Source organism: Sinohyriopsis cumingii, chromosome 10 (assembly GCF_028554795.1).
Source record: "Sinohyriopsis cumingii isolate HCF-2022 chromosome 10, ASM2855479v2, whole genome shotgun sequence".
In the NCBI taxonomy this organism is placed as follows: domain Eukaryota; kingdom Metazoa; phylum Mollusca; class Bivalvia; order Unionida; family Unionidae; genus Sinohyriopsis; species Sinohyriopsis cumingii.
The window spans coordinates 8670932-8685985 of NC_142970.1; the positions used below are offsets into that span (position 1 = coordinate 8670932).

The 15054-nt window shown below is 31.1% G+C and overlaps 1 protein-coding gene across 4 annotated transcripts in view; it reads right to left on the minus strand.

The window, feature by feature from the left end:
* Positions 1-15054, minus strand: part of LOC149789578 (uncharacterized) — a 69298-nt gene that overhangs the window by 29343 nt on the left and 24901 nt on the right. For 3 of the 4 annotated variants that reach the window (XM_089971592.1, XM_089971591.1, XM_089971590.1), the window contains 8 exons: positions 13975-14295; positions 12574-12594; positions 11779-12129; positions 8257-8301; positions 6633-6704; positions 3441-3503; positions 801-878; positions 278-393 (listed from right to left, as the gene is read on the minus strand). In XM_089971592.1, the coding sequence (XP_089827718.1) occupies positions 278-393; positions 801-878; positions 3441-3503; positions 6633-6704; positions 8257-8301; positions 11779-12129; positions 12574-12594; positions 13975-14295 (1067 nt within the window). The remainder of the gene's footprint in view (positions 1-277; positions 394-800; positions 879-3440; positions 3504-6632; positions 6705-8256; positions 8302-11778; positions 12130-12573; positions 12595-13974; positions 14296-15054) is intronic. The other variant, XM_089971593.1, reaches the window with a different exon arrangement.

Below are 15054 nucleotides of genomic sequence, written 5' to 3' on the forward strand. Positions count from 1 at the left end.
ACAGATCTGTCCGCTGGTGTCTTGGAAGAATTATTTAATTTTTTCTCGATGGCTTAGATCATATGAATAGATGTTACATGTGTGTGTGTGTGTGTGTGTGTGTGTGTGTGTGTGTGTGTGTGTGTACGAACTACACCAAATTTCACAGCCGGTTATCACTACAAGCTAAGGCTACACCCGGTCAAACATTTATAATTAGATGCAGTTTATCCAAGTATTATTACATACATTACACGTTTCACAGTCCAGCTTAGGAAAATAAAGATCTCACACTCACCGATGCACTAAAGTTTCCTGCTAAACTCTGATATTCTGATGATAACTTATTCTGGTAATTTTCATTGAATTCCATGACAACTTTCACCAAGAGCACCAGTTGTATGTCGTATTCTGCTGTAGATGGAAGAAATGAGAGACAATAAATGTTCTGTAACAGCAAAAGTCAACAGTAAAACATATCGGATAATGTATTCGTCTATTTAAGATATTTTCAAGAAGATACTGACTATAAACATTTTTCTCTATCTCTCTCTATCTATTTATCTCTCTTGAACGACATGCCACATAGAAAAGCAAACAAGGCAGTGAATCAACGCCTGGACAAAATAAAACCCCAACTAAAAAATATTAATGATTCCATCTGACCACAACTACAAAAACTGCATATATATTAGAAAACGTATTACAAGTTTACAGGATTGGATTGCTTCGTATCTTTGAAAACAAGAAATAAACTATTCCTGAAATATTAGATTATATTTTAAGCATGACATAAGATAAATATATAGTTATGAACTTACCAGGATTGGATTCATAAGATGGGCCTCTTGTAGGAGATGGATACGAAATAGTAGTTGTTGATCGTAGAAATGTGGTAGCTAACAAATAACACATATATATTTAATGTGCTATTGCGTCCGCCGTTATATTTTTTCTTACAAGATAATTTGCTAACAAAATTTACATTGATGTACATCTTTCTGTTTAAATAATAATTTTTAAGAGAGAGATACACAATCAACATATATTCATATTTTTCTCAGCAGCATACAGCAGTGTATGTGTGTGCTATGGATATTTAACGTAGCCTTAAAACGTTTTCAGTCCTATCGCTACTATGGCTGCATTGTGGCAGTTTATAGTTATATCTATCACTATGACATCATGCCGCAGATATATATCATCATGTCCCGCCCATATGCATTATCCTGACACCATGCCGACCAATCCTAACACTAACATTTTAATGCGGAACGGAAAGAGTCATCTGCTAGTACCATTTTCATAAGTCTTTGGTATCCGAGACAAACACTGTAACCACTGGGCCACCGGAGCGGTCGTGTAAAAACGTAAACGCTCAGAAGTTCACAAGCGGACAAAGTAAAATGTCGGATGTAATTCCATTTACTCAGACAAAATGCATCTCTAGTGGAACAACTAGAAGACCCGAAAAAGAAAGTATTGTGTTACAAAATTAAACCGATAATTGTGCCAGTCATAACTTCGGGACACAAAAACGCTCAAAAGAGATCATCAAGGATGTATCCATGTGAATAGAACAAATAATGCAACATATCAATTTGTAGATGACTCCATTCTGGTTTTATACTTATAAAATGAAAAGATATAATGGATTGTTTAACAGCTCGGAACAAGTGAAAAAGTAAATATTTTTTTAAAATGGACTATGCATAGTAGATTGAGAGCACCACAATGCAATATGAAAACGTTAAGTTTGCGAATGTTAGATACGACAGGTGTATAAACAATAAACAGTGCATTAGAAAACAAAGGAGTACACAACACTTAAATTTATATTGCTGCGTAAATCAGAAGAAAAGAATGTAAGTTCTTTCGAAATTATCACAGTTAAATTGTAGAACTGAACACAACCGAAACGTGAGAAGGTGACTACACTATGTGCACTGTTATAAATAGATAATCCATTAAACTGCAGACGAAATTTATAAAGATAGGATTAGAATGCGGAAATTGATTTTTAGTGCAAATCAGAAAAATAACTAGTCTAAAAGACCTGATGCTGATATGAAAGATATTGACTAATATAAAATATAGAAGGTCTTATATGTCGGAAACACGTGACATATGTTGAAAACAAGGACTATGAACTGCAACAAACTGGCCTCCAGTGCATATGCAATTTAACTATACCAATGTGCTAACACCGCTTCAAGATTGATGCTGCTTACCTCAAGTTTATCATCTCTACCTAAATCTGAAAATATGCACTCTTTTAGTCTGCTTTTATATTTTAATTCAAATATCATTATGTTTGCTTTCTTGTACATTATTTTGTCACCGACATGTGATGCGACATTCTAAGTTCTTCTAAATGTTTTATAACAGTGGGGGTTTCATCGGCTAACACTCTATTACATGCACTTAGTCCGTTTTATGAACAATGAGATTACAAACAATTTTACCTAACCTGTTGTCATTTTACAAAGAATTTTACCTAATCTGTTGTCATTTGCTAGCATTTATTGTTTGCACTGCATCTGAATTACTTCACTCAATGAACAAAACATACTTTTTAGTCAAATCATCCTTAACGTCTTTTTAATGATAGTATCATTCTGGTATTCTAAAGTTATATAATGTATCATCTAGAATACAAGAATAGTCTTAATGACGCGCTATATTCACAAGAAAAGCCATAAACAATTAAAGTAAAATTTTATGTATATTTATTGTTTTGCCGCTGGTACAAATATAATTGATTTCTTTAATTGCAAACTTCCTATTGTAAAACTGCAACCAGAATATGCCCTAGTGTACTGGCTTGATCAGACGAAATCATACCTGAGTGTTTTCCTAGAAAAGATATGCTTCATGTTTATAATAAGGTGTTGTAGTCCAGGTATAATTAAACCAAAACTCAAATACATTCTTTCCGGCTTTTATCGTTGAAATGCTAAATTCGGTTTTTCCATGGCCATATAACATCATTTGCAATTCAGGGTACAGCCATAGGTGGATCACATTTAGGAATAGATTAATCAAATATATACATGCAAAAATGGTAAGGATCCAACAATCCACCCAAATAATATTGGCTATTTGCGGATAATATTTTCGGATATTTGGATTCATCGACTTAATGAAGTCAGGAAATTGATAAAGTAATGAAACGTTTTACAATTAATAGGTATTTGAGCGCTACATTCGAAGCTACCAGCCTACACTAGATTATAAAGATGTCTTTAGGGAAAAAAATTACTTTTATTATAAACATCTGCCAATAGAATCGCGAAATATGTACAATGAACACTATGTACATGCCTTTTATTTACGTCATGAAGTTTATTAGCTAATGAGGACATCGTTTTAATAACAGAAAGAAGGTTTTTATGTATTCCTCACGTATACTCGATGGCAAAATCTGAATAATCCATAGATTGAAAAATCGTAATACTTACATGGGCTTGACTCACGGGTCGTCGTAGGTGGAGTTTGACGAGTGGTTCCATTCGATATTGTTACTATAAATAGGAAGACTAAAACATACTAAGTTATCTACTTTATAATGGAATACATTTGAAATATTTGGGAACGCACTGCACACTCTAGCATCATTGTCAAGATATTAATAACAATCACAATGTCACTACCACTCGAAGCTGATTGTATATCTGTGTTCAAGGCGCAAAACAATGACATTTTAATAATATATGATGGCAGATCTAACATTAATCTACCATACACTAATGAAACAATGTTAATGTTAAAAAAAATCTACTATGGAAAATTAATATTTATTACCTACTCAGATTTTGTTTATATTAGCTTTACATTGTCAGAATCCTGCAGTTTCTCTTTATACTGAACTTTTGGATATTGCACGACACGTTTGTCTCAAACAGTATTGTGTTAGTAACTAACATTAATTATTAAAATACAATGCACGCTTATGTTGCAGACTTAGGAGTTTTTAATTCATAGATGAACTAAGCAAGCTGTTTGAACATAATTTTATATATGTTCATCAACGCCATTATGACAACACACATGATATAAGCAGTATGGAACATATATGATCATTTAAATTCTTGTTTAGCAGTATCTATATCTATCTAATAACAAATAAATGATGAAGAATATTACACAAAAAGACAAATAAATGATGAAGAATATTACACAAAACTTTCCTATAATCCTTCCGAAGAAACGAAAGAAAAAATAAGCCAATGTATTAATCAAATCTCTGTACACAATTGTTCCATATATGATGAACTAGATATCTTCCCAAATAAAATACGCACACCTCAGTTTTATATTTTACCAAAAACACATAAAACGGTTGATAAGTCACTACCTTTAGGATATCCAGGTAGACCCATTATTTCTACATACAACTCAATTACAAATAATATATCGCAATATATTGATCACATTTTACAACCACTATTGAAATCACTACCTTCATACGTCAATGATACTTTTGATTTCATTACCAAATTGAAATCTTTACCGAAACTAACTGAAAATTCATTCCTTGTTATATTTGATGTGGTTTCACTCTACACGAATATACCACACAATGATGGTATCGAAGCGTGTAATTATTATCTTGAAGAAAACGAATATACATATAAACTATCAAAAGAACATATTTGTGACTTGATAAAACTTGTGCTCGAAAATAACGTTTTTCAATTTGGTAATACAAACTATCTTCAAAAAATGGGAACAGCAATGGGTAGTCCTATGGCACCTGCTTATGCATCTTTATTTATGGGAAAATTAGAAAAAGATTTTCTAAATAAATGCCACTTAAAACCGGATGTATGGTTAAGGTTTTTAGACGATATCTTTATGATTTGGAGTTATTCATTAGAAGACCTTTTGTACTTTGTAGACAATTTAAACAAATTACATCCAACAATAAAATTTACATTCAATGTCTCTAAAACTAGAGTTTCATTTTTGGACGTAGATGTCGTGAAAAATGAAAATAATGACATTACTACCATGGTTCATGTTAAAAACACGAATATTCATCAATATGTTGAATATTCTTCATGCCATCCTAAATCATGTAAAAATGGGATACCATATAGTCAAGCAAAAAGATAGAGAAGAATTATTTCGGATGATGCTGTTTTTAAATCATCTTTGACAGAGCTAGGTCAGCATTTTCTAAATAGAAACTACCCTATTGACATCATTAATACTGCTTTCCAAAAAGTATCTTCTCTTACACAGATTGATTCTTTACAATCTAAAATCAAAAGTAAAAATGAAGATATCGTTCCTTGTGTTATTGAATATAATCCAAGTTTGCCTAATATAGGTAAGATTATCAATAAATATTGGGATTTATTAAACTTATCATGTAAAGCAAGTGTTAAATCGTTACACGAAAGCAAACCTACACTTGCATATAAAAGAACTAAAAATCTTAAAGATTTCCTAACTAATTCTAAATTAGAAAAACCATCATATAAAATAGGATCATCAACTAAATGTAATAGACCTAGATGTTCACACTGTTCATTTATTAATGAAAATACTTCTTTCAATAGTAATAATACGAAAGAAACTTTTAATATGCGTTGTGATATTAATTGTGCAACATCAAATGTTATTTATTTGATAACATGCAAAAAATGTGGCATCCAATATGTTGGACAAACCAGTCAACAAATATCTAAACGTATGAACCAACACAGATCAGATATAAAAAATTATATCGATCAATCATTTTCATCTCATGTTGCCGCACATTTTAACAAAAATTCCCATTCATTGCAAGATTTCTCCTTCCAACCTATTGTTAAAACTGATCCTGAAATGGAACATCTACTAAAGGAAACCTATTGGATTCACCGTCTTAATACGGTATATCCAAAAGGTCTAAATTCAAAAACTCTATACGACATGAAGTGAAAATTTTTTTTTTTTTCTGAATTATGTCACTTGTGTACAATTAGATATGATTATTCTACTTTGCAAAAAAAAAATGTAATTGGTAAAAGTAGAATCTAATAATATAAAAATAAGTTTACTAACTATTTAAAAATGAAATTGCAGTTGTAAATTAATTTTCTGTAAAATATAATTAATTATTTATAAAATACTTCATAGCAAACGTTATGAACACCATATTTGTTATACATATTTTTATTATATAAATTGAGTTCTAATACCCTACTTAATAGCAGAACAAATTATATTAGTATATATATTTTATGTATTTATCTAATTTTATTTTCTTTTATTTATTATTGTTATTTCTTTATTTTCTTCTTTACTTTCTCTTTTCTATTGATTTATTTTCTATACCTCTAATAAGTGTACATTATACATAATATAAATGTTACTAAAACTGTTTATCTCTATTTATTAATAAATTTATATATATGCCAACACTCGTAGCTGGTCATTTATTCTCTCTATTTCTCTCTCTCTCTCATACATATATATATATATATATATGTGTGTGTGTGTGTGTGGTGTATGAGTGTGAGTGTATGCTCCAGTAATTTTATTTAAGGGGTAAGGTGTAGCTAACCTTAAGTATGTTTCTGTTTATTCATTATGCTATACCTTGTATATATTCCATGGTAAATTCAGACAAATTGTTATGTATTTGTAATTTTTTTACTCACGTGTAGACTCAGAGGTATTCGTTTCTGGTATGGTTGTCGAGGTTCGAGGAATAGTTCCATTCGACATTGTTACTATAGAAAAGACGAAAAATACATCCCTCGTTATCTACTTTACAATTAAATACATTCTACATATATGAGAACTTAATGTTCAGGTTATTAGCTTTGTTAAAAAAAATAGACTCACTTACAGTCTTTGCTGATTTTCATTTTATTAGTGAAGATAAATCTGTACCATGTTAACATGGTGCATAGTTTCAATCGTTTGCCAGACATTTATATTACTTACCTAAAGTAACGTAACTATAGAAATTATTATTTACCGCCACAACCGTAGATACTACTAAATTATAATTTAATTTTCTTATCCGAATGTCTTGATGCATTTCAACATTTTAACAAGTGGTTTACGCCACGATGTCTTAATTTATTAGATACGTTGAAAACTATACTTATATCCCATACATTCGTGTTCTAATTATTGAAATATTTGAATAATGGCAAAATGCTGCCATAACATTATCCCGTGTAAGTTGAATGCCTCAGTAAAAGTTACTATCGTTCACTTTTATCGTGTATTTCATATGTTTAATATACGATAAGTGCATTTCGTTTTTATCTATACTATATCGAAAATATATTTATTTTGTTTCTGTAAATTTCTGACAATATTGTATCAAATTTAACTGCTGAAGTACGTCTTATCTGATGATTTATTCTGGCTGGTTGTTTTCAAATGCTATAAACTTGGGTTGCAAATCTATGACACCTTAATATTATATCGTATTGGTCCAGAGTATCTAAATAATTAATTAACCTTAAGCCGGCGATGCCAAAACCAACTTCCTTGAGCTCTATGTTTTTGGATTTGACTACGTCCATGGTACCTATAGAGCACAGTTTATGTATTATCATAATGCCAATTAGCATTGTTTGGAAGCTATCCGTTTCACGACGGTAATCTTCAACTGTAGAGGTATGAAAATATAAATATGTCAATGCATCCTTCTTGCTATACGTTATATGTGATGAATATTGTTTTATATTTTGGATGTGTCTGAACATATTTTTAAATCAGATAAATGTTACAGTACTGCCATCCTCTCAGATAGATTGTGGTCCGTTTCAAGTTAGCCATACTTGTAGCTAGACAGAAAAGGTGATTTAAATTATTGATGCATGCATTAACTGATGCATTAAATGAAGACCAGTGTTTGAGTTCTTATAATTCTGAAAGATTTTTTCTTTCCAGAGAAAGATTTGTGTACAAACGTTGTTATTATGTTAGTAATATCGTTAAGCTATTATTATGAAACAATTTACTGACGATGACGTTAATTAAGGTATGCACATGTTTGATGTATATCATTGTATTGGTTCTTAGCCGTGTAGCCTTTTTACACGGCTCTATCGTAGTACGTTTAGCTTGTCATACTATCTGTAAATACAGTCTGTTATTATTTCTGTAAGCAATGAAAAAACTATTATTCTTCTGAATTATGTAGCAAGCTTATAGCAATTCCGTTGTATTCATATAATCTATATCATTATTATTATAGAAAGGTCGGTCAAACCATGTAAGAAATTACGTTGGGTCTCTTAATCATTAAATAGGCAAGCTTACCATTCATTGAAGGTGTCGTAATAATCGTACTCGAATTTTCTTTCGCTGTAGATAGTAAACAGGGAAAAACATTATTTACACATATCATGAGAGGGGAAAGAAATAATTAGCCATGTATAGATGGTTGCAAGAATTATCTTTACAAATGCATTGTATATTATGCGGTCCTTTACTTTTAGAGAAAAAGCCTATTTCATCATCAAATCAATTAAATTCTAATAGTTAAAAATGTTTTAAATGTACTGTTATTTGTGTACAAACATTGCATGGGTATAGCTTGACAAACAAATCCATTAATTTAATTACCATCATTCTTGCATTCATTTAAGAGGGGAAAATAAATTGTAAGTTCTAAGTATAAAACCATGATCAGGTAAATTGGTTGGTTTTAAAAAAAACTGATATCGAAATTGTAAATAAATGTCTTTTCAAAACATAAGAAATTAACTAGTCTTTTATATGTGTGGTTAATTTGGATTGTAAAAGATATGTTCAAAACTGACCATCGCACCCATAATAATGTGTTATAAGCATGCATTATATTTATACATATTAAGAACATGAATTTTCTAGTTAATAAATATCGTTTCTTATAGGAACATACTTTATCAAATACATGCTAAAAACATTATTTATCGTCTCTTCGTATACACTCATTTGAAATGTTTAACGATTGTATGTACAGCTGGTATTTTTTGTCATTTATTGAAAAGGTCCAGTCAGGTAAATTACACATCACTTTATGAACACAATCATATTTGTAAAAATGCCATTCATGTTTTTTCCGCGACTATGGTAATGACTACTTAGTGAGTCCACGCGCACGTTAGTCCATCGTCTGTCACACCATACTAAGCTTTTTGTGTGAAGGTTAGTTTTTTTGCAATGTGCTGTCTTATTTGTTGTCCGTTAATGTTGTCCGTTAATGAATTTATAATTGCTGTATACTGCTGCACTGCTGATCTAGATAATAAATGAAATCCTGGATGTGCATTTTTTCGGAATAGCTCATCCAATAATGTTTAACAATTCATCCTTGCTTAAGTTTTGTTATTCTAGTCCGAGATAAGATCATTGAAATGACTACATCATAATTAAAAATGTGTTTGCCTATATAAACAAATATGCAAGGCATTACAAATTGAAAGAATGTTTCAAAATTATTTATATACAGAATTTCTAATGTACATCAAATGTGAAAACATGGTACAATTCTACCGTTGTACTTTGCACTCTGTTTTATACCGTGCATCGTGAGATCTTAAAAAGTATTTCATTATAAAATTTAAATTTAGAATAATTCTATTTAAACGACTAAAAGAAACAATTGATCACAAACCATGAAAAATATAAATTTCCAATGGCATTTGATCAAAGCAGCGACTATATATCGCTATTAAAAGCAGGTCTCAAATAATGTCAATACATCGAACCCCTCACTCACACCAAACAAAGCTAAAATGAACCCCTCAAACCCAAATTTAGAAACTAAGAACAAGGTAAACGATTTAAGGTAAATTAGTGATAAGAGAACTAAATAAATAAATAAAGTAATTAATGAATAATAATATAGTTCCCACTAAAAAAGACAAATGTTGAGCATACTGACATAATAATATAATATACATCTGTATTTTTTTAAAATCCTGATATATGATTTTATCTCTAAATGTTACAATGAGAAAGATCAGTTGATTTTTTTTCGGAGTCATTCTTAATTCTTTAATATTTGTTGTAACATCGAGTCTGCATTCGAGTATTATGTTGTATTTAGATCTTTTTAAATGAAAGATATTCATTTGGATTATTCAGAGGAAACAGAAAGTGCTCATTGGACTAAGCTAACATTTTGGAACTATTTTTAATTATTCAAAACCATTTTGACAATGGACCAGTCTATTTCAGGTTCTAAAGTGTATACGAAACGTATGATTCTTTTGGATTTTATAGAACTTTCACAAAATTATTTTGGATTCAATTCATATTACTGTACGGTCCTCTCATGTTTTCATTTATGATATTGATAATTAAACTTTTTGTTAAATTGTATAAAACTTGTTTGTTTTGCTTCCTTCTGTTACTTTGGGTGCAATCAGAGTCATAACAAGAAAAATGTCCACGCGGTTGGTTAAACCCAATATGCTCTTAGATTTCTTCATTTAAGCCGAAATTGCTTCTGTTTGCTTCTTCAATATGCAATATTTCTCTGTATAGCCACGCCACTTGTCAACACATCAGTGATTTGAGTGGATTGAAATAAGTGTCCGGCAGAGTGGAAACGGTTCGCACCTTAATAGTGACCTTTCTGAAATCATCTATTTAGACAACATATTGGATGCCACAGATATTGCACGTCAAGACATTAATGATGTTATCAAGTTTGAGATTTTGAAACAACTACTGTTGGTTGGCACTTTCCTTCTATTGACATTTTTAGACTTTTACCATGTGTGGCCATCATTGTGATGACATACATACATACATACATACATACATAAATACATACATACATACATACATACATACATACATACATACATACACATACATGATTGATACATAAATCGTAAATGGCGCCATATGAAACACAATATTCACGCAGTGTCGTAAATAACTATGCAACCATAAACGATAAACAGATTTATGGTATTAACTTAATACTTTTCAGCAAATCTCGGTTGGTTTTTCCTTTAATAATAGACTCTTAAGCTTAATGTCATTTTATACCAATAGACATTTAGTTATATATAATTAATTAGTTTTTTCCTTCGTTTATACCTTTTTGAAATATTTTCGTCTCTGTGGCAAAAATAAATTCTGCATTGTCCATCTTTTCATATGTTTTGTCTCTGTGCATGGATTTATGTGTCCCCTGAGAATGACTTGTCCCTAGTTTTAAACGTCGGAAAGTTTGACATTTTACACGCCCCACATCCAAATTATTCCTTGTTCTGCTTCTAGATAGCTCCAAAATATGCAAATTTACTGTTTTAATGTTTTAAAAGCTTATAATCCAGGGGGGAAAATCAGCCAAAGTTGAATAAGGTCGATTCAGCGCATACAAGCTAGGTGCTTGTCACATTTACATTTACTCCACTTCCAAGATTAAAATTAACATATTTCATTATGCTTCAAGATGACTAAACTCTAATGCTATCGAAATTATATTGATTAAGATGTATTGATTACAAAGTACTCGGTATACTTATTATACTTATTTTCTTAATATCATGGTTGTAGCTAATATTGTGGTTAGGGTTCCTATTGTAAACTATTTGTAAATTGTATTATTTGGATGTATAGTAAGTGCTATTAACATACAAATATGTGGGTGTTAATCAAAGAGAGAGAGAGAGAGTAAAGTGTACCAAAGCTAGTACTTAATTCCGCAACAAAAAGTTAATTTCAACAGTTTTATTTACCATTTAACAAATAAGATTGTTTTTGTTTGAGAGCTTCGACATTTTTCAGTTAGATTATGATTGAGATATTTTGTTTTTTCCTAAATCATACTATCCTTACCCTCACGGGACAAGATAATGTATTTTGATATAGTGGATACGGGTGAAACTTCAAACTCGATCTTCAACATCTGGCCATGCATATAATGTCGAACATTCTTTATTATCATGGTGAACTGTGCCTGAGAGCTGTTGCATATGAACTCGTAACCGTCAGGGATATCCCCAAATCCATATGAACAGTTTGGGTATACTAAATGAGACATCTGGGGCGAATTCTTCATGTATTCAGTCCAATGAATCGATTTTACTATATGTGGTCCGGTATATCTGGCTGAGATCTTCAAAGATTGGTTTTCCACGAAATATGCAACTGGATATGGGCACACTTCTATTTCCGTATCTCGACTACCTGCAAATTTACATATTGACGAATTATTGTGGTATCCTTCAGTTTTTCATTATAATTTGTATGGATATCAGAAATGGTTAATGTCAGGTAGGTTTATAAAACATGATTCCACGTTGTTAGAAACCGATATATATACAACATGTTTCAGCTAGGCGTATACTCATATCAGAGTTTTAAAAGTTAATTTTGAAGATGTAATGTGGTTAACAGACATATGTACCTTGAATATTATATATATGGTCTCTGTACTTCATAGAAGCAATTGAAATTGTATATATTGTTCTTTAAATGTGAATTCTTATATTTTATTTTAATACGCAATTATTTGGATTAAAAAGTATATATATAAAGAGGCAGAAAGAGACATGGAGAGAGCAGTGACGGAACCAAACATAGGACTATATTAAACTGAAAACAAAAAAGTTTACATCGTCGTTCACTTACACGTCTCCGCAGCAGCAAGTTCTGAAGAAAAGATATAGTTCCGGTTGTATTACAACATAGTCATCTTTCGTAATATATCAATATACCATCATTTTATGTAATTGTTTGAATTGTGCTCCAAGTGCAGGAAGCTAGAGCTACACACATGCCTGTAATAAGATGTTTTTTGCGTTGCCAAAGATAAAGTAGCATATTAAATTTTATTTGTTGTATTAGTAACACGGCCTATACAAAATGGGGCCCCTAACGTCTCGAAACACATTCTCTCATCATATCCTCTAATTTAAATATCTTCCGTTTTTGTTTTTGTGTTTTGTTGTGCCTTATGCCTGTTCGTTGTTTGTTTATTCGTTTGTACTGGATACTCGCTGGCTGCAATGTTGTTGTTTCTAATAACAAACTACCCTGTATAATCTCTGCAACTATCAGTCCGGATCCTTTGAACATAGCTCACAGAGCTCTGTAAATGAATGCCCAATTCCTTTCATTTGAAAACAAATATACCAGTTTAGAATCGACCTTGTCTTAGTGCGAAAATCTATATAAACTAGAGTGAAATGACGTAGGCATATTGATCACTAACTTATTCAGCTTTTTACACGAGAATGATGTTGTTGTTAATGTTGTTTTGGGAGGACATTTTTCTATAGTTTCTTATGACGAAAAAGTCGGGTTTTTTTACGACCGATTAAAGAAACCATTTAAAGATGAACCTTAAAATCGTCTAATAACATTCTAATAAAAATAACAACTGAAATGTTGACGAAAGAAAAGTCTTTATTTGATTACCAGCGCATGATGTAACTTAAAGAAATATTATGTATCGAGCAAAGTATCTCACAAACTCTTTGTGTGGGATGTGTTTAAACATGTAGAACTTAATTTTCATTCATGTGTCTATGCAACTATTGTATTCTGAATTTGTTTTACAGGTTGTAGGTACCAAACGTGATACTTCTTAAATCAATAGGTTGGTAGAGCATTTAAAAAGAATCTTATTTTCTTATTCTCTCTTTGCTATAACGTGTTATGAAAGGTCTGTGGAAATCGAAATAATTAATTTTCTTTGCAGATGATATGCTCATTGATTTCATTATGTTTTCATGTTAAATATATCATGTCACCATTTTAGTGATGTATTAATTATGTGTTTATGTTATGCGATACAAATTGTTATACATGCGCACAACCACACAAGCAGTTATGTGGTTTTATAGAAGTAAATAGTTTTGATGTATCATATTATGCTTTCATTTCATTGTGTAATATAATATGCTACATTTTAGATAATGACTCAGTAAGTGTTGCCATATTCTGCCTCCAAAAGTGCTGTACTGCTTTGAACGCTGCAATATGTATTCGAAGATTAAGATATAAATCTAGTAAAATCTAGTAACTAACCTTTGACAACTACCACAGTGGGGTAGCTTATTGTGTAATACGGTCCCTGGCAATACCATATTTGGCCGTGTCTATATCTGGAAACTCTTGATAGTGTAAGTGCTGAGTATGTGCTATTTTTGCATGTAATATCCATGTCAGATGTCATATTCCCAGTGTAAAATATATATGTACAATCTGGCTGTATGTGAAAGCTGGAAGCAAAGTTATATGAATCCCATCGACTTTCTCTCATTAATGGACTGCATGTAATGGTAACATTTCCATTGTTCCCCACTTCGGCCACTGGTGCAGGACTCATAGTGGGATTAGACGACACACCTATGACAAAACAGAGAGATCAGCAAGTGAAATGATTCGTAATATCTTATTTAAGTACGGCGGGTTTGTCTGTATATTGTAGTTCAAATTTTTAATAATCCGTTTGGTGATAACATATGTGTGATATGGCATGAATTGGATAATAAATTATTTGAATTTAAATATGTAGAAACTACATGTTATCTACTGAGATCAAGAACAATGTTAGTCTTACATAACACACGCAATATATCCTTTTTTGGATTCTTCAAGCAACGTTACATATGACAATGTAATCGTTGTTGATACTAGCCGTTTATATATTTTAAACAGAAGAGCAAACGGGGCATGTAAATAAGCAGTTGCAATCCTTTGTCAATGCTGGAGCCTAATGTAATAACAGAAACCTTTTTCGAAGTGATAAACTTTGCGGTCATTTAAGGGACATTGAGAAGAAATAGTACACATGGTTAAAACAAAACTCGAGTCCTTCATATAGAAAGATTAAACCAAGTGAAAATATTGTGGAATAAAAGGCAAATAATCATATAATTGCTTTTATATCGTTCAATGTACATAGCAGCACAATATAAATTTTTAAGATATTCAACGAAAACAATTGCTCGGGATCAGATGAATATTGACAATTAACTGCACTTGGTTTCGGAAATGTATTTGATTTTACAACTTTAATTTATACACAACAGATAACCTTAGGATATTGAAGCAAGTGCACTTTGTACTTAATTAAATATATTTACAAAATAAAAGCAAATTGTA